The 26,518-nt window shown below is 35.3% G+C and overlaps 1 protein-coding gene across 2 annotated transcripts in view; it reads right to left on the minus strand.

The window, feature by feature from the left end:
• L3MBTL4 (L3MBTL histone methyl-lysine binding protein 4) overlaps positions 1–26,518 on the minus strand; it is a 285,078-nt gene that overhangs the window by 96,992 nt on the left and 161,568 nt on the right. For both annotated transcript variants that reach the window (XR_005649230.1, XM_039845772.1), the window contains exons 13-14: positions 14,093–14,266; positions 1,961–2,031 (exon numbers count right to left, since the gene is read on the minus strand). Coding sequence is in view for 1 of the 2 variants with exons in the window: in XM_039845772.1 (XP_039701706.1) it covers positions 1,961–2,031; positions 14,093–14,266 (245 nt within the window). In the remaining variant the exon portion in view is untranslated. The remainder of the gene's footprint in view (positions 1–1,960; positions 2,032–14,092; positions 14,267–26,518) is intronic.

A 26,518-nucleotide genomic window follows, 5' to 3' on the forward strand; every position in this document is an offset into this window, starting at 1 on the left:
CAAAACAACTCCTAATGAATCAACAAGATATTTATTCGAATCTATAGCCAGACCAAACAAACAAACAAACAAACAAAGGGAAAGCTTTAGAAATTATGCTCAGATTTACAGGCTTACACAAAAGGAAAATAGTAAATAATCATTTAATACCACCATGGTAACATATTTATTCTCATTATTTTATCTCTACCAAGTTAAAAGTAGAGAAAATGAGCTAATTACAATAAGGAGGATTAGTCCAATATAAAAGGAAGAACCACTCTGTGTGGCAAAAGGCTAGAATAGAAAGCAGGTGCTAAATAAATCCTGTCTATTTGCATGGAATAGAACGGATCCCTGAAGGCATTTTCTCAACAAGAGAGTATTATGGACCCCTGGCAGCAAGCTGCGTGCTCTGCACCAGGCAGGGTGCTTCACTGCACGCTATGTCATTTTTTCCCTGTACCTATGAACATAGACCTTTGCTGTGAAGAAATCAAAATATTTAAATTAAGCAGCACAGTAAATGCACAAATAAATAAATGCATATGCTTATAATCTTTTTATAAATGGTACAGAAAAGAACAAATGCATACTACACAAGTTGAAAGAGATTTCATCTTCCACATTGTGCGAATACATGTTGCTAGTGATATTTTCTATTTTTTATAAAGATGATCCTCATTACTACTTCTTTTACTATGTAAACTACAAAATTGTGTATCTGTTTTAACAGGAACATATTCATAATTACTCCGCACAGATATTTTCAAAAGTGTCAAAATATGAATTAACACACTGACACTTTTTTGGGTTCCATATACCATTCCAAAACATGTTGTTTGCAGAATAAGGCTTAGTAAAGTGGATTAGAACATTTGTATGGGCAGTTTCTAAAATATCAGTTATTTATTTTATTTTATGTAAAGCGATGTTCAGATCCAGTTGTCACACAGAAATTCTCCTGGTTAGGGAGAAACGTGTGTAGACATACAATGAAACCCAAATAACCAAACTGCCCTCCATTTTCTGAGGAAAAGATTCCTCCTTCCTTTGTAGTTTAGTTCTTCCAACCCCAAGCTGAGCTTAAGCCCTGCCTGAAATGAAGTTAGCTTTGCTCATAGAAGTCATAGCCCTTTTGTTCACTGACTGCCGAACTTACTCTTTTTCTCTTAAATAGAATGCTCGATTGTTTTGGAGATGAACTGTAGTGCTACTCAATTGGACTAATTTGTTGCACTTTTGGCCAGGTCTGCAGAAAACTCACTAATTTTCTTTTTCTCTAGATGATAAACAGATCTCCCACCATGTTTTGGGAGATACAAACACATGTAACTTCTATGGCTAAAGATATAAGGATACTAATTACAAATTATGTTTTCATTTGAACAAATAATTGTTGCACTAAATTAACACAACCAAGGGAAAATTTATTCCTTAGCTTGCTACAATATAACCTCGAAATTATAGATGAGATTTTGTCTAAATTGAGCCTTAACAGGACAGAAACATAATGAAAACATGTAGTTCTTTTTCCTATATTCTTATTCCTCAGTTTTTAATAATGAAATTTTCCAAAAATCTTCTTGCCTATCTTACTATTGAGGTACATCTCCTGGTCCCCCAACTAAAAATGCAATGAGACACTTCTGGTTTCCCTCCCTGCCCTCTGCGGATGGTAGAAAGCGATTCTACTATTAAGATTTTACTTCCATAGGTTTAGATTTGTCCTATCATGAGTGAGGACCAAAGAGATTACAGAGTCCCGTTCTTCCACTTTAAAAATGAGAAATTTAAAGATTAGAGAAGTGAGGTGACAGAACTTATTATTTGTAGGGTTGGGACTAGAACACAAATCTTTGACTTCTAGGCAGCTTATTTCTACCATTCCCTAGTGGAATGGTAAAACCAACCAAATAAACAAAACATTCTTCACAATAAAAAGTATAGTCTGTGTTTTTGCTAGTGTTTTTGTTTTTACCTCTGAAGAGATTATCCAAGTCAATATCTTCTTTTCCTTTGATTTTCAAACACTTTGCCTGCTGTACAAGTCTGGGCAAAGAACAGAAATAAAATCTAGATTCATTATCCTGCGAGGTAGGAATAAATCATGACAGCAGCATACATTTAAATAGAAACCACAGGGTAAACAGTAGTGAATTAGCAGGTATTTTGCTGCACAGAACTTGTCAGAATTTTTTTCAATTTAAGATTTTAAAATATACACTTTTATTCAGAAACTCTAACTCTGAAAACTACAACTTAAAAGCCCCCACCCCTCATTCTGTTATACCATTCTAATATTTCTAAAACTCTCTAGAGAATAATCTCTTCAGATTCTGAGGAGGAGCTAATAGGGACAGTAGATGGGTAAATAATAATTCTACTGATAATTTTAGAGCTTATTTAATCAGAAGATTATATACATTGTGCCCAAACAAGTGGATAAAGTAATTTAGTTATATTGTTGAATGTCAAGGAATTAATTAACTTTTAAATGCTCCAGTATGCAGTAAGGACTAATTTTATAACTCGTTCATCATGGAACTTTATTAAAATGTGAGGCTCATAGTTTGTAATGAATGTGGTAGTTTCTAAAATAAAACTTTCCTGTGTTACGAATTACCTAGTAATTAATTTCAGGTAGACAGAATTTTAGTTGATTAATTTATCTGTAATATTTATTACTTTAATGAAAATTGTAATACCTTGCCTTGTAAATATATTTTCTGCTTGCATGTGGAGAGAAGCTCTCTCATTTTGTCCTCATAGACAAAGCTTTGAGTTAGGCATGCAAGTGCTGTTTCAATTTCTGATTTAGATGAGGAAACAGATTCAGTTACTAAAACCTTACGAGGAAACCTAAGCAACCTGTTCATAATTTGAGGTAATTTTATCTATATATTCTATAAACACGTAAAAATACATTGTATGTACTAGTTAGGTTTTTTTTTTTAACCATTAAGACTGTGTTTTCACCAAGAAACTGAGAAAGAATTTCTATTGAAACACATCTTTGGACCTTAAAAAGAGGTCCTATATAGCTTCTGTGAAGCATATCAATGCCAGGTAGTTAATCACCTGTGGTGCAATGCAGAGACCAATACACTCAGTGTAGGAAAACCTGGCTCCATGTCCTAGCATCTGTGCCCTAGGTTTGTGACACAGAGAGCATATTTAAGCTCTAGAGGTCTCGGCTTCCCAATCTGCCAAATGGAGACAGTGCTTGCCTTACAGGATTTGTTCTGAACAATTAGTGAAATAATATGTTATAAAATAGTCTACAAACACTTAGATATCATGGACATACATAAAAATGTGTGGAATATTTTTTTATTAATTATGCATGTATAATTTTTATTATATTCTATATCATCAGGATTTATTTCCATTCTTGCAGGAAAAAATGGAAAGAGGGCTTAAACTTAAGCAGTAAGCATCCAGTGGAGAGAGTTAAGCAACACGTAATGCTGCAGGCACATGTGCACTGTGCAGTCATTTTGCAAAATATAAGGTGGAAAAAATTATAGCTCTGTGTACACATTTTTGGAAAACCTTGCGAATTTCCCCCCAACTTTAAAAATTTTATGAAACTAAGTTGATTTTCAAATGATCTTAAAGTATCCCTATGCAATATATGCTGGTGAAGATCTTGGTTGTATCTTTCAAAATTAAAAAATAGAAGCCAGTAAGCCTTGTGTAACTTTGATAGAGATTTCGAAAAGCAACTTAAGAACAAATCAAGTAAATTTATTGAGTGGCTTTTTAAAAAAAATGCCAGATGCAATTAATCACAGGTGTATTTTGGTATAGTTCTTGCTTTCAAAATCATTATATTACTAAGGAGATACACCAAACCCTGTAAACAGTTCAGATACAGTTACAGTTCCTGAGTGAGGTAGGTACCTTTCAATGACTCCCAGTCTCTTGATTTTATTTAACCTCATTTTATTCTCACAAAAACTCTGTAAAGTAGGTATAAGCCCCTTGTTATAAATAAAGAAATTGAGGCTCAGTGATATTAAACCACCTGCCCATCTCAGTCACACAATGAGACAACAGTGGAGCCAGGACACAAACTCGAGCCTTTCAAACTCCCAATCCAGTTTCTTTCCACTCTACACATCATCTTCATGTAATGTAGGGTTTACTGAGCATTTACTGAAGAGATGTCACAAGCAGAGCAAAAGAAAAGGCGAGATAATAATAATAATGCTCCTGGCAGCTGCAGGGAGGATATGGCTTGGCACTGGGCTAGTCAAGTTGTTCTGCAGAGGATGTAGCCGGGTCTGGTCTTGAAAGAATGGGGATGTGGATGACTGATGGATTTGTAAAGGTCTAGGGAATTGGGCTGGAACAGAATGGGCATAAACAAAATGGGAGGGAGAAGTGTTTTGGGGACAGGAATAAGCTAATCAACATTTGGCTGAAGCATTTGTGCTGTGGAAGAAAAGGAAAGATCAAAAGTGGGCCTAAAAGTATGAGCTGGAGCCAAGCTGTAGAGAGCCTTGCAAGCTGTTCTCAAGTGTTTGGACTTTATCTTGATGGCAGTGAAAAAGCCACTGAAGTGTTGCATCTTGAAAGAACCTATTGCATATAGTCAGCTGAAATGTTTGGAGATGATTAGGCTACTAAGGTGCTAGAGATTCATATTTGTATTTTAGCTAAAAATGTAATACCATTGAAATCTGCCAGTATTACTATTTTACCAATAATCCCTGAAGCCTGGTGCATACCTTTTACATAATTATCAGAGCTCCAGGTTCTCTAAATGATCTTAAAAATTATTATTAATATTATTATTGTTGCTGCAGCAAGTGTCAAGCCACCTGTCTGTCCGTCTTGATTCATTCCATAGAGGAATGTACATGATTTAGAGGACTACTGCTCCTATTGCGGAGACCTGCCGCTGTCATCTGATAATCTCTGCTGCCCATTGGTTTTCCTCTTGCCTTTTCCTTAGGATTTTGCTGTTTTCAGTGAAATAAAGACCTGCATGTTCTCTGACCCTCTTTCTATGCTTCTACTACTTTAACAAGGCAAATTAATGGCTGACATTTCTGTGTTCAGTAAATGCTAGGCCCTGAACTAGATGCCTAACAGGAAGAAGATAATGTGAATCTTATGTTTATGTATTGAAAAAGAGAGGTTAAGTAGCTTGCCCAAAGCACACAGTAAGCAGAAGAGTCAAAGTAGAAGAGCCAGAATTTGAATTTAACTCAGGTCAGTTTAAATGTAGCTAGACATCTTCTAGAACAGGAGTTAGAAAACCATAGCTTACAAGTCAATTCCTGACCATTGTCCGTTTTTGTAAATGAAGTTTTACCAGAACACAATCATGCTCATTCATTTATTTCCTGTCCATAATTGTTTTCACACTAGTGGTCAAGCTGAATAATTGTAGCAGATCTTATAACGGATGGCAGGACCTAATACACTTACTATACGGCCCTTTATAGAACAAGTTTGCTGACTCCTGTTCTAGAAGTAAAGGAAAAGATCCCCAAGGCCAAAAATCAACATACCACATGTGACTGTTTTACATTGCTATCTTTTCCCAAAATTGCTTTAATAAGGGTATTTAGTTATAATTTATAACAGGGCTTGAAAGGCAAATATTGGGCTCTTACTGACCTTTATTTTTAGGAAAAATGTCCAAGTCCGATAAACATTTCTTTGAGCTTTTCCTACATGCATGTATTGTTGCATTCAGCCAAGACGGTGTCTGCCACCAAGAGACTGATAATCTAACAGAAGATACAGCCGTGTGCACCACCAACTTTCACACAAAGTAGATTAAGAAGATGACTACAATACAGAAATGAAGAAATTGCTATGGGGTCACAAAGTAGGAGGGGATTTTCTGCTTAAAGATCGGAGAGATGAGAAAAAGCTTTCAGGAGATGAGTTTGAACTAAATCTCAAAACAAATTTTACTCAGGGAAGTGTAGAGAGGGACATAGCATAGACATGTGGAGAGTAGGGGGTGAGAAGCATTAGTAATGGGGCTTGATGTGTGATGAGATGAAATGTGCAGGCTGAGGTCAAATTATGAGGAATTCAAGAGCTTCCTCCGGATGTATGTATGTATGCTTGTGTGTATGTATGTGTGCATATGATAATATGCATATGATTTATAGTAAAACAAAATGAATCAAAGACACGTAAAACTCTGTCTAAAGAAGGATTGACACTTGCTGCAGCAATATTTAATTTGTAAATAAAAATTAAACTTTAAAAAATAGTACATTATAAAGTATCAAAAATTAATATACATATGAAAATGTTGATTGCAGCATTTTTATAAGAAATAACCTGAATACCTGTCAATAAGAAAATGAGTGGAATAAGTTATGTCCACATTATGGAATATGATACAGTTACTAAAAATAATGCATTGATTCCATTTGTGTTGATATGGCAAATTATCCGACCTATATTAAAATAAATTATCTATATATACACATATATATGTATATATATATTAGCTAATACCTTTTATCATCAGACTTCTTTGAGCCAGCACACAATGATTCACATGGCTGTCCATATGAGATAAAGCAAATTTCTTTTTTCTTTGTGGGTAGAATTAGTTGTCAATGTTTTTATAACATTTCCATATAAAAACAAAGTCCAAGAGCAGATTATTTTCCTCTTGGTCATAAATATTGATTTCTTTACAGATGCCTTGTTCAGTCTACCATTATACACTTGGGATAAAATATGTACGTATTTTATTAAAGTCTCAGCGTTTAATGTCAGGGTCCTTTAAAGATTCATTCCCATGTTAACCTTTCAGGAATGCAGCATCTTTCCCCATATTCGACTTGGTTATATCGTAATCTATCCAGAGTGATACAAGCTAACCTTCAGAGAAACTAACAAAAAATCAATATGATTCTTTTAAAAAAAGAGTGAATATATACCTGCATATCTGTATATATACATAAACACAGAAAAAAACGTAGAGACAGCGGCAGTCTAGTTCCATGGTTGACATCAAGACACTGCATCAAAGCTGAAGAGTCGGGAGTCAGAAATTATTTTTTAAAAATTTCCGTATTACTTGAATTATTGAAGTGGGAATTTTGTCATATTTTATTAACCTATAACTTATGCTGTTTGATTGGTCTGGGTATTATTAATGGTTTTAATTTTTTTCTTTATACTGGTCTATATTTTGTAATTTTCCTATAATGCACAAGCATTGCTTTAGTTATGGGGAAAAAACATGTTAAATGTCCCAACTTTACTATTTACAATGAATGAGAAATATTTTAAAGCCAGTTTAATTTAAGTATGTAGATAAGAAAAAGTGCCCGCTGGTGCTTGGGCAACAGCGTTTTGTTTTTCTGATGTGCAGGAGCACCAGTGTTTCCTTTACGCAAGGAACCATGAGCATTCCTGGCACAGACTGTTCTACAGTGTTTAATTACTGAGAGCCTGGACTGAGGCAAGATTCCAGAAGTCCACAGATCCATAATAAATTATAAAATGCCTTATGAGAATCAGCTCAGAAAAGTATTTTTAAAGATCTCTGTGAGGCATACGTTGGTTATTTTATAACATTTCACCAAAACTTTAACTTTGTTTAGGAAACACAAGATAACAATGAGGGAACCAAAGGAACCAAGGCAAGTGGACTCCAATGAGGTTTGCGTCCTTTTACTTCATCACAGTTTCTGTCTTTACCCCTTAACAGATCTTGACACGACTGATTTCATTTTCAGTTTGCAAAATACTCAACAGAATCCTTTTTTTCCTAATGTCTTGGATCTGCTTATGGTCTCTGGGACATTAAGGTAGGTAATTGCTGAAAGTATTTTGAGTGTTATCTTTTCCTTTTTTTACTTCGTTCATGGCACTTAACACAATCTGTGATTTTCTCAATTAATTTATGGTTTACTTTTGTTTTATTCCTCCATCTTCTCTATCTGAAAATATGCTCCCTGTAGGGCTGGGACTGTTTTGTTCACCTCCAGATACCCAGCACCTAACTCACATCTGACAATATTAGAAGCTCCATACATATTTGCTGAATGAATCAACGTTGATGAAATGAGTGAATCAACAGGCCTACCACGAAGTCTGCAGGGACTAGAGCCGTCCTGCTTAAATACAAATCCTTGTCCTGCCACTTGATAACTTGGGGTGATTTTCTTATCACAAAGTGGAAGCTTAATAATATCTTGTTCACTGCTCTATAACTACGGTTTGGAATAATATCTTTCTAAGTAGCTGTTCAATGGACAAATGTTGAATGAATATGTCCAATCAAGACCTGGCTACGGTCAGGATCCTGAATTTAGCAAGGTGTGTCATTCAGGTATTCACATCCCATAAACCAATCTGTTCTGACTAAATCTTAATTCTAAGGTAGGAGGGGGTATGGAATAGTGAGCAGAGCAATGACCCGGAAGTCAGAGGGCTTGGTGTTACAACTAATGACAGTGTCGATAAGGGAAATGAATTCTTTGGCTTTGATATCCTTATTTCTATGTTGAAGAAGCTGGATTAAATAATTTTCGAGTCCATTCCCATTGTTAAGCTCCAGGATTGTCATCCTGGCTAGAGGTTTGTCAGAGACCAACAGAAAGTGGCGTGGGAAGGAGCTGGTATAAATGGCCTGAGGGTTTCCTGTCCTGCTACAATCCTCTACAGACTCAGAAGGAATCTGAGTGTCTTGGTGCTTTGATCACTGCTCAGTTGATTAAGAGGTCTAATGTAGTTCCTGATGCTGAGTAATATTTCAGACTAAATAAATGAAGGTCTAATTGCAAAGATGTGTGGTATATATACACAACTAGAAGTGGCCCAACTGTAAGACTTCAAAATAAATGAGTTTTATAAAAATGGAAAAAAAATATAGAACTATTATTTCAATAGTCTCCACTATGTGCCAGGTTAGTCACATAGTTATATCTATATGTATCTCATAATTATAAATCTACACTATATACTTATATTCAAAACCTAAGCCTTACATTTCATCTTCAGTTTACAAGTGAAGAAATTGAGATTCTAAGAAAAAAACTAATGTATATCTCTGAATCAATCAACTTAGATTTGCTAAGACCTATAATGTAAACAATAATGAGGAAAAAGCAAAAGGATAATGAAAACTGGTTCTTACCCTTTAGCGATGTCCAATCTTTGTGAGAAAATAAGGCACACACAAGAAACAAGTATTAAAAAGGACATGCAGACACATGTACACAAGCTACAGAGGTGTGATATAAGCACAGAGGAGTGCTAAGAACAAGGAATGGGACTTGCTCTCATTTGATCCATATCCCAGGGCCGAGCACAGTCCTTTGCACCTAATGGTTGCTCAAAATCTCTTTAATCTGTTGAGTGCCTACTAAGTGTCATTCGTTATATTAGGCATTAGAAGTTCAGAGACATGTAAAACATAATTCCTAACCTCAAGAAGCTCCTATGGGTTAGAAATGCTATAGAAGACTTCAAGACAGAGATGAGCCTTGGAGAAGAGAGAAGATTCAGGCAGGAATAAATGAGGTAAGAAGAAGGGGAATAAAGGCACTAGCACAAGAATGAAAACAATATTGCAGCTGATTACAGAGAGTGAATGGGATGCTGGGTAGATTTTATCTCCCAAAGCAGAGAATTTATGTGGGAAGGAGAGAAAAGGCTGATGGATTAAAGAAAACCTATTTAATAACTTGGAAAGCTAATATGTGAAATAACTAAGTAGCACTATTTTAATTCTGAGAATGAACCTCACAGAAGGTATTTACGTTACAGCTAACTTGAGTAGTGGAAATAAACGAGTTGGTTCATGGCAATGCAATTTATTATAAGGATCATTAAGAAACAATTCCACCACATACCATTCTCTCTAATTACCGTAATTTTCCCCGTCATTTTTATCGTCAATATGGGCCTTAGGGAAGTGCATAAAATTTATAATATGGCAGGCATTAGAAAAAACAAAGTGAGCTTTATTAGACATTTTCTTAGATTTTCTTAATAGTAATGACTGAATATGACAGGTATTTTAACTAATGGTGGTTTTACCAATCGTGTGAATTAGAATATATTAAATACTGCTTTGGGGAGGCAAAAGAAGTTATTAAAGAGTACTTAGGTGGGTTGAAAATGACAGAAAAGTATGTCCTACTCAGGCCTAGGGAAATCAGCTAATAGATAACATGAGGAGGTGGGGGGAGTTGCATTTCAAAGTAATTTTCTTTATGATAACTGTTTTAATGAATATAATTTTATTTCCTTGTTGCAGAATGAAGCCTTTAGTATATTATAGTGAAATGTGTTCAAGGTGGAAGATTTTGTATTATATACAATATAAATAAAAATAAATTATTTTATATAGTTTTATATATATATATACACATATATATATATGTGTGTATATATATATATATATATATAAAAACTATATAAAATAATTTGTATAAAAAATAATAACAATATATATATATATATATATATATATATATATATATATAGGGAAATATAGTTAAGATTCTTCTTCCATAGTTCTATTTTCACAAAATAAGAAGTAAATGCATCACAAAATGACCCTGAGAATCCTAAACAGAAGTAGAAAGCAGTCTAAATATAAACCCAGCCAGGTATTTTCAGTCTTAAACTGTCATTCTTTTGTTAGCCTAATGTTAGTTGAAACATGTATAGGATTTGGAGTCAGGCAGTTCTGGATTCAAATTCGATTTTATCTACTGATTATCTGTGTGATCTTTGCCTAACCTCTCTGAAGCTTTAGGTATCTACATTATAAAATCAGAATTAGAATACTTACCACACAAAATGGTTGTAATGATGAAAGAAAATTAACAAGGTGATGTAAACAAATTTTTAGCACAATGCTTGCAGCTCAAAGTGTGTGATATTAATATTAATTATTACGGTTGATATTTTTAGGTTACTATTAGTTTACTAGACTAGGAATATCCTGAATTTAATCCAAAAACTAAATTTAGGTGCCAGATCAGCTACCAGTAAGGATCTCTGCTTCCTCATCTATAACTAGCGATACTATGAGGACAATAATGTCTGCTTTGCCTAAATCAAAAGATTATGAGAAGCTCCCAAGGTAATATATGTGCAAACTGTTAAACAAATTAAAAGTTTTTTACCCCGTAGAGCACATATCCAAATGAAAGACACTCAAGTATAAGGTCATTTGCTTCCATTTCATGTACTATGGATAAAATACTACCCTATTAACACAAAGGAAAAGGAATACATACTTACATACATACATACATATGTTTTTCAGTAGAGATGATCTATTGTGAATCTGACTCTTTAAAGTTGTATTTAACATGTACTCTGACTGCCATGAAGGTGAATTCTGTAAACATCTAGTAGTATATAATCCACTCATATTTAAACTTGACCCCTACTAAGGAAATGTGAATATAAGTAGACTACTTCTACTACTAAATAATGCAGGCTAAACAGTTATTAACAACTCTCCAAAGATTAACATGAGAATAAATGTACTTTTTAAAAATAAACACAAAACTGGCATGTAGTTAAGGAAAAGACAAAATTCAGTGAATTGCTGGACAGCATCTAATTGATTCTGGAAAAATGTCAAGAGTTAATTTTATATTTTGCACTTGAATTGCAGTAAGTCTGGAGAGTGTAAGGTGACAAGTGTTGCTTGCATAAGAATTATGGAAGTCCTGTCCAGAGCTCAGTGACTGACGGATGGATTGAAGTCTAGTGGAAATTTTAACACTAATTTACACTAATGTAGCTCCTATGCTTATGCCTGGACGTGAGCAAAGTAAAAATTATTTCTTTTTATTAGCGTGTAGATGAGACAGAATTTAAATATTATTCTCTACCTGTATCTGATATCTTCTGATTTTAACAGTAAAAATTTGGGGTAGAAGAAAGGGAGCCTCAGGAAATTACTATAGCAAACCGTGAGGAGGGTTAAAATATACTTTATTTGCTCACAATTAGATTACATATTATTCCTTGTTGATGTCCTTGTTCTCTATTTACCTCATGCTAAAATTCTAGACCACGAACAGAAGGCCATAGAGATGGGCTTAAGTCAAAGTGGCCACTACAGCCATTGTTATTTATCCAAACACTTTTATGGTGATTGGTTAAAATTGAAAGTGGACAGAGATTGGAGTGCAAGGATGACTTTGGTCTTGAGATGTTCGAGCAAAAGAAGGCTTAAGAATTCAAGATGTGTGCTGTGCGACTCCTGCTCCCTCCACCCAGCTACTTGCACAGTTCCGTGCATACATGAAATAGGATCTGGCAGAATAGGATCATGTGTGATATTTCTGCACAATCATCAACTAACAGTCTCTACTTTTCTATCTCTGGTATTATGTTTATCTGACATATTTCAGTTCAAAGCCCCTTCAAAATAATAAAACCCATAATAATATATTAAAAAGAGCAAATTACTAACAGTAGTCGAGGACAGGGGAAGCCGTATCTGTGCTGAAAAGAAAGGTTTAGCTGACCTCTGAGAGAATACAACAATGTAATCATTTTTTAAAGGAGTTCAAAGATCTGCTTAGTCTCTCTAACTTTTGACATTGGGGATGGATGTCTAAAACATTTACAAGAGAGACTGAATGAGTTTTAATCTGGAAAAAAGATAGCAGAATAGAACAGAAAGAATAAGGGCAAATAGATGTACTGAAATAATAAACATTGTTCCTCGGAAACAGTTTAAAAAGAAGAAAAAAAATGCTCCGTCAACTAGGAAATGGAAAGGACATTCAAGCTCCCAACTACTTAGAGCTGTAAACAGTGTGGGTGTGAGGAGCAGTAAAGAACAATGAGACCCTGTGAAGTTTCAACAAGAGGGGTGGGTGTATAACAAATAATAAAAATGCAAGATACAGCTACAGAAACAGAGGCATGCGTATCCATAGAAAATAGACCAGGCAACGGAGGGGAGCTAATCTGCAGTCATGTGCATGGTGATCAAAGTCAAAATAAGCTATATAACAAAATTGGAATGTCACTCAAAAGCTCTATAACAACATTTTCATGAAAAAGAACAAAATCCACAGTCTAGAATGTAATATTCATGTGAAAAAATATATCCCAATGAACAGCTCTCCCCTTGGGTGTAAAGGAGAACTCTTGCTGGGACTGAAAGTGAAAATGGACAGAAAGTTGTTCCAGTGTAAACTCTGCTCCCACAGAGAGGCATGCAAATCTTCCTTTTACACCTGTCGAATGCAAAGAGCAAGGCTCTGAGACTTTAGGAGCAGCAGCAGCCTCTCAAGCAGCAGCTCCATCAGAGCTGGCACAGGGAGGGCCTTGTGTCCTTCAAGGGCTTAAATGTGAGCACCTTCCATCTGCAAAGGGGTCTGAAAAACAACTACTTCTTGCTTCTCCATCTCTTGGCTCCATTTCTGTCTAGTCTCTAATTTATTTAGTGTTAGATTTTTCTGTTTTTATAATTCATAGCATGGAGAATGGAGCTCTTTTATAGAAAAGATGTTATTTGTTTTACCATTTGGGTTAAAAATATCAACTAAGGTTGCATTTGCAGCTCTCTCGAAAATGAGTATATGTAAATAAAAACTGAAATCTGATACGTAAAATGTAAGTTTACATTTAGGAACAAAAAGATGATATGTTATCAATAAATCAAAATGGAAACTATTCAGAGTAAGAAGAAATTGCATTTGAGGTATGTATGGATTAAAGATGACAAAGACAGTAAAAGGTAAGAGAAGAAATCCAGATATGACTGAGTGAATACAAATACTTATCCACGTGCTAAAAGAGATACACCATCTATGAAATGATCCCTCAAAATAAAGAAGTTATCAAGGTAAAAGGGAATCTCACGGAATTTTGTAGATGAGATATGTTTTTGATTGCTTACATGTAATATATATATTTAGAAAGCGATAAATTCAAATGTCTGAGGATGAATAAAAATATTTTTAAATGAAGACAGAGGCTTCGATGAATTCTATGAGCCAGTGAACATAATATCCAGAAATAAAAATAATTATTTCAAAGAAATATAAAGAATTATTGCTATTAACAAATTTGTTCTTTTACTTTTCGACATGGTTTACTTTCTAGTTCACATTTTCAAAAAGTTCCTTACCTGGACTGACTGTTCAACTTTTCATGTTTTCCATTGAAGTTTAAACTACAGAAGTTTTTCAATTTTGAATGTGAAGAGTCTAACTCCAAATTTGCCTGTGTCTGTTCTCTCAGACGATCCTGGAGTGTCGCCTCTTTTTTCAAGTTCATGTCCGAATACGGGCAGCCAAAAGCACTGATTTGTAATAAAATGAAAGCAGTTGTCAGTTTATAGTGATAAATCAGTGATCCACTGTCACTGGAAGAGGTCTACATCCAAAATTTAAAAACTGAATGAGATATTATTTTCCCAAACACATTCAAATAAGTTTCTTTTCAGATTGGCCTTTGAGAAAAATCTCAGGTTCTACATAGCAGAGTATTATAGGTAACAAGTCATCAGAACACATGGTTTTTACAATTTTGGAAACTTAAAAATCTAAAAATAACATAAAGATGTGCTTCCAATGAAGCAATTAAATGCTACATAAATGCTTGACTCAAAGTCCCTTCCAATATTTATGCCCTGATTTGACTATATCACAAAATATTATGGGTAACTGAAATATTTACTAGTATCAGAGAATATTATGCTTTTATTTCTTAATAATCATAAAGTCAGAAGTACTGTATCTGGATTCCACTTAATCCTCCTGAAACTGCTAGGAAGTTTTGGGTTTGAATGTGAAGGGACACTTGTAGGTGAAAAAGAACAGGCTACAGTCAAAGCTGAATCCTGGATCCTGGTGTGGCTGGAGTCTATCAACAGCCTTGAGCAGGAGGATCAGCCAGGACAAAGGATCTGGTTCTTCCCTACCAGCTGGCAGATTGTCCCTAGTAGAGTTCTGTGTCCATGTCCTTATCTTTTGCTAGAGATAGAAGTGCCCCATTTATGCATTTTTTGTAGTTTGTAATAATTGGTATTGACTTATTAGTTTATTCATTAATTCAGTTATTGATTCAACTGAGCATATGCTATATGCTAGGCACTATAGAGTAAATATATAAATTTAGTGAAGTTAAGACATATATATCAATAATATATCAATAAATTTATAATAAGAACAAAAAAGCTAACCCCATTGAGTGTATACTATAGGTCCATTACAATTCAAGATGCTTACATATATTATTTCTAATATTTATTACTAAATACCCAAAGATGATGTTAATGTATTTATTTTATGGGTGAGAAAATAGGCTCACACAGGAGCCTTTCCCAAACTTTTCCAAAGTTTCTGGGCACTTCCTTGAGAAGCCCCCAAATAGATCACTTAATTATTAGTACCAATCAGGTGTGCAGAAATGGGACAAGGTTTTTTTTAACATCATCATCGAAAAAGAAAGAAAGAAAGAAAGAAAGAAAGAAAGAAAGAAAGAAACAAACAAACAAACAAACAAACAAACAAACAAACATGAAGGAAACTGTGGCATAATTCTTGTACAAAGGGTAGCCAAGGCAGGTATGTACAGGGTAAGGCTGTACTGGTTTGCCAGGGTTCATGGCTAGGGGGCCATACGTAAGCATATGCTAGTGCTGTGTGAGGAGTGAAGATGTATTAAAGTACTATTTCTAATAACAACAGAGCAGATGAAATTTGTTTAAGCTGCAGCATATAAGATTTAATGGAGATTTTAGAAATAATTTTCTTCAGATAAAAGTTGAAGATATTAGACTAACCTAAGGGAAATTGAGAAATATTTATTTCAAGCACAGTTAAGCTTTCATTAAGATATTATTACTCAGAAGCTTTGCTCCTCATGTAATATACAATACCAATTCGAAATTTTTAAATGATCATTACCGTGCATTTTCTTAATTTCATATCATCACCCCCACATGACTCATACTGCATGGCACAGGCTGACCCATATAAAATTGCAGTTTTAAAAAGTCAGAGACAGTCAGATATTAGGAATTTCATAAGGTTCAACTGAATAATTTATAGAAAATGTCAGCCTCAAGCTCATCAACAGCAACAAAGCAGATGAATAGAAGGTAAATGCTAAATAAGCAAAAAGCTGCTAGGCAGATGCAGACACATTTTTAAGAGATTTTTTGACAGCTCTAAAACAGAGATCCTTGTAGTCTTTTTACTTCATGAATAGAAGGAAACAAAAATTACTGCAATTAAAAATATGAGTTTTATTTTTCAGAATATTTAAGTATAATTTTAACATCTGAGGAGTAATGGACAAGTAAAAGTAAACTATCGGTATATATTTTTTTTTACTTAAAAATCTGCACTTTATTAATGTATTGGCTAGGTGGAAAGCCAGAGAAGAAAAAGAGCAATTAGGAAAAAGGATCCTAATTCCAATCCTAATCCAAGAGGAATTAGGATCATTTTATAAACTATGTAAATGTCTACTAATGTACTGTATACTTGAAATTAATAAAATAAAATTTTAAAACATCTGCCCAAATGCTACAACTTTGATGAGTAGCGTTCTGACTTTTGCTCCACCTTCAAGTTGTAATGGGGATGGGACTGGAGGCAGCAGTATGAACAGTTGATGCTGCATCACCTCTTTTTGTGTCAGGCCCAGGAGGGTCCTTGGCTTCCAAATTCGCCATCTTTCCTTCTACAGCAGGGACACCTGATTCCACAGGTTGGTGAAGTTTCTCCATATTCCCAGGACCAATCCTGACCTGAAGCTGGAGGTTAAATGTTGCTAAACCTACTCGTTCATTCTATCCAAAGGTCCAAATCTGAAGCAATACCTAGTTTTGATGGCTGCACTCAGGCCTTGTGTATGAGACCTAGGCAGCCTTGTGGCTCCTGATACTCTAGCTTGGCATCTACCCTGGTTCCTTGCTACTAAATGCCTTGTCTGCTTCCATGACTAGAATTCAGAAGCCCTCTATTTCTACTTTTTTCTTGCTGGCTTCTTCCCATGACAAGACCTCTGCCTCCTAATCGCAACCTAGGAAGTAAGGTCTACTTCCCAGATACCATCTGGCCAGTCTCCCATGTGCTTCTCACTCTGAAAAATTATTACTGTGCTTTGCCCATTAATTGGGATTCCTTTCTTCTTTTTGGATTCTTCTCATCTGGCCCCAATTCCATGGATCTAGATGACGACTACTGATTGCCAAACCTCTTGGACCTCAGGTTCTCTCATCCAACTATAGTAACATCTTGTATCAATAACTTGTTCATTTTCTCATATCCACCCAAGCAGTAAATTTGGTTTCTGCTTCTCTCTGGCCATCCTATTCTGCTGGAAATAATAGGCCATGCTCTGTCAAATCCTGGGAGAGGGACAGTTTGGACCATGAGGTCGTAACTAAGTTGTCACAACTTACCTAATAGTAGCTCCCCAATCAGTTTCCAGCTACACCATCAGAGTGGCCAGAAGGGTCTGGGGCACCAGAGTCCCAGGCCAGTCCTAATTTTGAGCAGCCCCCTCAGGCTCTAAATCCCCTCTCATTCCCAAGTACTGACTGTCATTTTCTCTCTGTGACATAATATTAAAAAGTTAGAGAGCATTAAAATTTAAGCAAAAATGATGAAAATGTAACCCCTTGAGTGCTGCTGCTCTCACACACACACACACACAGAGAGAGAGAGAGAGAGAGAGAGAGAGAGAGAGAGAGAGATCGATCAGCAGTATTTCAAGAAGAGTGTCAGTTTGTTGACAACCTTTCTCCTCATCCTGAAAAGTGAAGTCGCCTGAAATAGACAAGTCGCTCCCAGGAGGAGTCCTGATCTAGGAATATGCCCTCATATAGCCTAGGAATTAGGGATATACTTAGACTCTAAAGAGTTCTTCTCTGATGCACTAATCCACCCCTCTATGAGGCTGATTGTATATTTTTCTCTCAATTATTTTACTAGCCAATTATATTCTTTTTCTTCCAAGACCTAGACAAGATGACACAGAAAACTCATCTTAACTAGGAGGTTAGATTCTAAAAATATCTTCATCTATCTTCAAAGGACAAAGAATTACTTGTTAGAGTAGGTGGGTGCAGGCATCTTATTTGGAAGTGTTCATGGAAGAGATAGTCTGAGAGGTTTGTCTCTCAGAAATAAAGGGCAGCAAGGAAGCCCTAAATGTCTGCCTCTCACAGAGGGTGCTGAGACTTGACAGAAAAGGGGTCCAGCAAGAAAATGAAAAGGAATGAGATAAGTAAATGCTGCCTGTTTTGCAATTTGGCCTTGGGCCCTGATGGTGACAAGAGCCCCATCCTGCTGTTGGGCTGCATCGCACTGATCCCCTAAGGAAAGCAGCAGCCCCCACACAACACCCCATGTTTTTTTCCCAGTAGACTGAATACTTTTTGTTTTCACTGTCATTTAACTCTAAAAAATAACTTACTCCTTTTCAGTCTTTAATATGTGGGTAGTTTAAACTTACACAGTATAAGAATGTTAAATAAACACACTTTATTCTTAGAAAATATTGAATTCTTAGCCAAATGGCACTGAAAGGCATGATAAATACTGAAATGCAGATTATTGAGAAATTAGAGTACCTATAATACTTTCCACAGAAATTTTTAAAAGCTAACATATGATTTAAATTGTTGCTGATTTTACTTCTAAAAGGATTAAGAGAAAGTACAAATGATACATGATGGAATATACACCAGGAGGGAAGAACCATCATAGTGTTTTAATATCTACGGAGGATGTAACACAAAGTCTATTATAGTATTCTCAAATACAGAGAGGGCAAAATCCAATATAAGATCCTAAGGTCTCAGGGAAAATTTTCTTCAGATTCCTGAGGTTTCAAAATGAGGTTACCCAAGGCATATTATGGGTAAAGTTTTTCTAATTCTGAGTAACTTTGTCCATAAAATAGCTACTACCTTAATTTACTCATCATTAAAAGTATTAGAAAATTTAATGCATACAGCAAAAAGCACTTTATTGACATATAAAAACCTGTACATATTTAATATATACAATTCGATGAGTTTGGGAATAAGTACATACCCGTAAAACCATCACCACCATCAAGGCCATAAATATATGCATTATGTTGTTGGAAATGGTAGATTTTCCTTCTGTTTTAAAAGCCGAGTAAATAATAATCTATTGCATGCATACACCATATTTTTAAAATCTATTCATCCACTGTTTCCGGATCTTGGCTATTGTAAATAATGTTGTAATGAGCATGGTCGTGTAGTGTGACCTCTTCAAGATCTTGATTTCAATTTCTTTGGATATATACCTACAGTGGGATTGCTGGATCATAGGGTAGTTCTATTTTTAATTTTTCTGAGGAACCTCTATATTGTTTTCCATAGTGGTTGCACCATTTTGCATTCCCACCAACAGTGTACAGGACTCTTTTTTCTCCATATCCTCACTGACCCTTATCTTTTTTTTTTTTTAATTAATAACCATCCTAAGACATGTGAGGTGACAGCTCCTTGTGGTTTTAATCTGCATTTCTCTGATTATTAGTGATGTTGAGCACTTTTTCATGTGCCTGGTGGCCTTCTGTTTGTCTTCTTTGGAGAAATGTCTATTCAGGTCTTTTGCCTGTTTTTAAATCAGATTATTATGATTTTTTTTTGCGATTGAGTTGTATAAGTTCTTTATACAATTTGGATATTAACTCTTTAATAAATATGTATTTTCTCTCAATTAGTAGGTTGCCCTTTCATTTTGTCGATGTTTCCCTTTGCTGTGCAGAAACTTTGTAGTTTGAGGTAGTCCCATTAAACTTATTTTTCCTTTTGTTGCCTGTGTTTTTAGTATCATATCCAAAAAAATAATTGCCAAGATGAATGTCAAGGAGCTTTACCCCTAAGTTTTCTTCTAGGAGTTTTATAGTTTAAGATCTTATATTTTTCAAGTATTTAATTCACTTTGAGTTGATTTTCTTTTCTCCCTATGCTATTACTCTAAATCCCCATGACTGTTTTGTAACTACTAATTTGTACTTCTTCATCCCTTCAACTTTTTCACCGAGCCCCTCAACCCCTCTCCACTCTGGCAATCACCAGTTTGTTATCTGTATCTGTGAGTCTATTTTCGTTTAGTTTATTTGTTTCTTTTGTTCCTTAGGTTTGTTCTTTAGATTGTTCCTGAGTTGATTTTTACGTAGGGTGTAAGGTAAGAATCCAATTTCATTCTGCATGTAAATATCCAGTTTTTGCGACACCATTTATTGAAGAGACTGTCCTTTCTTTGTTGTGTATTTTGGCACCCTGTTGAAGATCATTTGAACATACATACGAGAATTGATTGTGTCTGTTTTTATACCAGTGGCAAATTGTTTTGATTACTATAGCTTTATAGTATAATTTGAAATCAGGAAGTGTGATGCTTCCAGCTTTGTTATTCTTGCTCAAGATTGCGTATTCATAACAAATTACTGTAGCTATTGTTATTTTTAACTTTTGTTTTACATTTTTTACTAAAGTGATTGATGCACCACTGTTACTATTCTGAATTTGAATATATGTTTACTTTTACCAGTGAGTTTTATATTTTCATGTTTTCATGGTGCTAACGCCAACATCAAGATGACATAGGTGACAGAATTATCTCACAAGAACTGTAAAGCAGCAACAATGAAAGTGCTTTAACAAGAAATTAACATACTTGAAACAAGTGAAAAAATGAAAACAATAACCAGCCCAAGATATGTGAGGAGAAAGAAAGCACAGGGAATGCACCACCTTACTATTACTCAGATCTTGAGGTCTCTAGCTGGTCTGGCCCCTCCGTTCCACCTTTCAGAGCCTTCATCTGTTTATTTTATATCTTATGTTCATAGTAGTAGTATATCTGGCCTATGTCCATTCAATAAAGGCAGTTTCTTTCTAACCCTAACTCATCCCTCTAAAATTCATATTGTTAGTTATAAGAATTCAGTTTTCATATTGCAGATGCATTTCAGGAAAAAAAAAAGCCATTATTTCTTTCCTTCTACTTGTTATAAATGTACGCTCTTTGACCCAAGTTGCAATTCTTTTACATGGCATTGACAGACCCCTATGATCTGACCCAGTCTGCCTTTCCAAGCCATCTCCATCTTCACTACGCGTAACATCTAAGCTCTGGTCACATCAGAATAATCAATACTCCTTAGATTTAAAACACTCTTTCCAACTTTTATGAATGTTTATCTCATTATACTGTTATTTGTATACATCTATCTTCTCTAAGTTTCTTAAAAGTGGAGGCCGTAATTATTCATATCAGTGTGAAGTGAGTACAGTTGGCCTATCTTTTACCTCAGCAGCATATCAGTTTCTAAAGAAATAACAATCACATATAACAGTTATTTATCATACACATAATTTACCTATTTATGGATGTTACTTGAATTGATGCCGAGCAGGATTTCAGGCCTAAAACCCAGAAAAAAGACTCATCTCATCACCTATATCAATGTCCCCAATCTCAGCCCAGTGGGCTCTCCTTTTTCTAGTCTCTCTATTAAGCTACCCCAGATTGAATCCTTCCTCCTATGAGCTACCTCTGTCCATACAGAAAAGTTAATATAGCCCTTTTCAATTTCTGGCATCTCCACCGATTGTCCAGAAGAAACAACAAAGGGCCAGCTGCAGAGGTGAAGAACCAGCCCCTTCCTGGAGAATAACCGGCCCCTATCATGATTTAGCCTACTGGGCTCTTGATGTTTTTCACAATATTCATAAATTTGTGTTTTTCAAAATATTCATAAATTTGAAATTTATAAAGACTAGAATACATGCCAAGAATATAAACTCTGTTGGTGTACACAGAAGTAGATAAGAAATAAATGCTAATCTCCATTTACTTTTGCTTCATTGGAGATATGAACTTAGTCATTTCTCTAATGTCTATTCTAATACCAAAAACTCAAATCCAACATATAACATTCCCTTGGTATGCGTTAGGAGCTACCTTATAATTGAGTGTGTAAAAAATATCATTGGGACTATTTTATCATAGGTGATATTTTCAGTAAACTAGATTGGGAAGGAAAAGTGCATCAAGAGTAAAGGTTAAAGTGTGTGTGTGTGTGTGTGCGCGCGCGCGTGCACACACACGTGCATGTACTCTTTCCTCTAAAGTATTTTAGTGTATGGTTACTGGAAACTTCCAAGGTATAAATTATTCTGAAAGAATGTGATAGTACACTAAGTAGCACACTAAGAGCCTCTACAATTATATACTGCAACCAGCTTAGTGTATTAAGTAACTGGTATAATCTATGCATGGATGAGATCTGCAGATTAATAGAATCTGCAGTTTAAAAATTTCTAATAGAATACTATCTACATAGTTAACATTAAGCAGTAAATTGAACAAACAAAGTAATTAACATGCTATATTATTAATTCAATCAAAACAAAATTACAGTAATCAATCTGTTTCTATTATTGCATTGAACATTTTTGTTATTATGTACAAATTGTTTTCACCTTTTTAATTGTTAAGTGCATTTTCAATTGAAATAGTCTAGTTTGAAATACCTTTAATTTCTGTAAAGTTCTTTAAAGTACATTTTTCCTCTTTTTACAAATATGCATTGTTTTAAAACAAAATTTCACTAAAAAGTGAAACTATTTTCAGAATAGCTGTCCAAAGGGCACCTGAAGTATAATTCAAGTAAAAAATGCTCCAAACACAATTTAAAAAAATTATTCATAAATTAAAGGTATACATTTTGGCTATGGATATAATGAAACAAATCTATCTTTTGGATGGCTTTAGATTCAATATGCTTAACTTAAATGAAATTGTAAAAATTCATCTGGATATGCAAAAATATATGTTTAGATATGTACATACTGATATATATTCACAAACATCTAACCCTTGTGTTAAATACTAATACTGACTCAATGTCAACAGGTTATTTAGATGTTGTTTTGGGATGTTTCTTTTCAAAGTGGTAAATCCACAGTCAATTTGACAAACCTATGAGCTAAGATTAGGAGTACAGTCTTTGTGATGGAAAAAGGAAAACCAAACCAGCCCATGTCAGAGAATAAAGCATCCTTCAACTGCCTGAGCTGAGCAGTCCCAAACACTATCAGATAAAAGAAGATTTATGGAAGTCCTACTATCCCTCCCTTACCTCCACCCCCAAGATATGTGCTAAGGAGTCTTTGGAAGATTACGAAGTGTACATTTTGGATTTGCGTTTAAGAGGTGGCCTTTTATCATTCCATAATCAGCAAATACAAACTCATCTGCAGATTCAAATATGTATAGGCAGGCTTCCTATTCAAGAAGTTGATTGCCAAATCTCTTCCCACTAAATTAGTTAATACACCAAAGGCAAATGTGTACTGCAGTTCAGTGTATGTGAAGCAGTACTGTCCTAATTAGAAAAAGAACCAACATTAGGACTTTCATTATATCTTAAAGGGAGCTGTTTACAGTTTTGTTTTTGTTTTTGTTTTTTAATAAACGACCCTGAGATATTAAAGACTGGGGGCATCAGTGTAATTGTGGATAAAAATGAACGTCTACTTCTTTCAAGAAAATATAATCAGTACTACTTTCTCCACCATAAACTATTCTAAAAAATGTTCAAGTAATTTGTTTTAAGTAATTGTTATCGAGAATCGACATACAAGATATTTTATAAAAGATGACCAGGCTAATCTAAAATATTCATGTGGATATTTTTATTTCTATGAAATTTAGGTAATGAAAATATTTTAAAAATTAAAGATTCCACCAAAACACAATTTGATTAGTCTAATATTCTTAATATCAATAATAGGTTATATACTTCTACAGATTTTAGTCTACCGTATACCCTATTTTAAGCTCTGTTTTTATGTTAAATCATTCAATTTTCACAATGTCCTTAAGAAGTAAGAACCGGTATAATTTGCATTTTACACATGGAGAGACTGAGACACTGAGAGGTTAAATAAGTCAGTCAAGGCCACATAGCTATGAAATTGCAGATATGGGATGGAAACCCAGGGAGTCTGACGCCAGGGTCTAGACTTTTAACTACTATACCAAACTGCCTCTGGGATTAGATTTTTCTCTGAATATATTAGAGAAAATAAAAATAATGAAACACCTGGCATAATGCCTTGCACATACCAGGTACTTTGCCAAATGGACACTGATGATATTAGTTTGTTTATAAATCTCTTTGACATTGTTGATTATACATAGAGAAGAACAAGTAGGGAAATTGAAATACTTTAAGAGAATTTAAACTGTTTAGTGTTTTTCAATTTCATTCTGAAATTTACTGAGTTGCCACAAGAATAGAATATGTGGTAAAAAAGGGATTAAAAAAAAAAACACTTTCTCTGCATGGAATGAAATATAATGTGAAGAAATGGCCATCTGGATAATTTTTTATTGGAACAAGCTGTAATTTATAAAACTGTGAGAAAAGAGAAGAAAATAGAGAAGAGAGAGTCTTGACTTTCTGCCAGAAAGATTTTAAAGCTCCATCCTAGCTTTTAAATGAGAATTTAAATGTTTCGCACCCATATATACACACATTAAGGTTGCATCTACATGGCCAAATACATTAGTCTACCTAACAACCACAAAAGCAGTCAAATCGTACCCCGTTTCAGTGGAGGCCCGGAGTAGGAGACAAAAGCTGCTGCCATTTCATTCCATCCACAAATATTTACTGAATGTCTCTATGTACACAGACCTGTACCAGGCACCACTGTAACCCTCAAAATGCAAAGATCCTATCTCCATAGTCTTGAACCTCAAGGGTCAAAACCCAAGCAAATTAAAAATCTAAATGGCAAAAGCAATGCACGTTGTGGTTTATTGCTATTATGTATATACTTAATAATGATATAATCATAATAGGCATATATACTTATTAAACATTTGATATGTAGTCAGACATTATGAAAAGAGGCCACTACATTACATATGTTATTTTATTAAATAAAATCTGAGAAGGGAATGTTTCTGAATTTAGGACCTAGGAGGGCACAGAGGCAGGTTCTTGAAATAGGACTAGCTCAATCAGTCCCAAGGGTGAGGCCAGAGATACAAGATCTTGGGAGAAGACCAATCAGGTGGGGGAGCAGGACTGTGGGCAACACTTGCCCATGATGGGGGAGGAGAGATTCTAATTGTCTAAGGGTTTCAAATGATCAGAGATGCAGAAGATAAAGGTCTAGAAGGTCATCCTAGCAGTTCTGGCCTAGAGGACCAGCCTGGGGGACGGCAGACACAGGATCTGGACAGCAGGAATGAGGGTTTGCATAAGAGCAACAGGAACAGAAAGAGAAGTTGGTTCTGACACATACTGTAAAAAATGATCAGTGGGACTTAGAGACCTACTAAATTCAGGAATTGTTAAGGAAAACACTGAAATATAAACTTGTGAGTGTGGTGATAAGGATTGGTAACACAGAGTTGCTGATTTAAAGGGTAAGGTAATGTACTTTGTTTCTAACATTTTAAACTGCAGGACTGACAGTGTAATTCCAGATGTAGAGTCATTCCGCAGGTGAGCAGAGACAGACACCACTCAGACCGAGAAGTTGAACAGGGAGATGGCTTTTGGGGTACCACCAGCAGACTCCTGTGACTGAAGCTGAGGATGGATGCATTCTCCAAGTTTCAGTTTGTACGCAGACTGTCTGTTGCTCACGTTTTGTGCATCTGTTAATGCTGTCTGAAAATCTCCAAAGGTTTTGCCTACACTGCCCACTTTGCCTTGTTTACTTTGCCCAGGAAACAAGTTCTTTTGAGTCACGATATTAACCACTGCACCTCCCCCTCAAATAATCTAATGACATGACGAAAGGAAGGACATGGTATGACAGGCTTCCCATCCTCTACGTCGTTCCTGGATTTCTGCTGTGAGCAGGCAGACCCTGAGCCCTCCCATGCTGCCATTTGCTATGTGAGATACAAGAGGAGCATAATGCATGGGCTCTGGCCTCCAGCTGTAACAGGTTGGGGACATACTTCATAACAGGTTAAAGTGGCATGAGGACATGTGCTTTGGTGCTAAACAGCACTCTTTTTTTTTTTTTTACCTGGTCTTCCTACATGGTCTCCCATTCAAGTACTAACCAGGCTCTACTCTGCTTAGCTTCCGAGATCAGATGGGATCAGGCTTGGTCAGGATGGTATGGCCGTAAACTAAAGTGCACTCTCCAGACAAGGCAGACTTCGCTGGTATAGCAAGGGGAGACTTGAGGGAGGAGGTGGGTCTTGGGTGTGGCACTGTGGGTAACTAATATTTGAAAAGGTAGAAAAAGTTTCTTTTGTCTTCGATTGTGTCAATTACCATTTAAAAAACATGCTTGTACAAAAATAGTTTTGATAGAAATGTTCCAGTTGTATGTTTCCATTGGCAAATCTGTCTAGATAAGCTGGCATTTTAAGCTCTCTACATCTGTTAGTTTTGCAATCTAAGAAACTAGGTCCAGTTTGCAGGAGTGTAGATTATTCAGGTCCATAAATTGTTCTTGGTGTGATTTACAGAACTGCACTCTACAGCTAGAGTCACTGACTGGGAGGCC

Source organism: Pteropus medius, unplaced genomic scaffold (assembly GCF_902729225.1).
Source record: "Pteropus medius unplaced genomic scaffold, Ma_sr-lr_union100, whole genome shotgun sequence".
NCBI lineage: Eukaryota > Metazoa > Chordata > Mammalia > Chiroptera > Pteropodidae > Pteropus > Pteropus medius.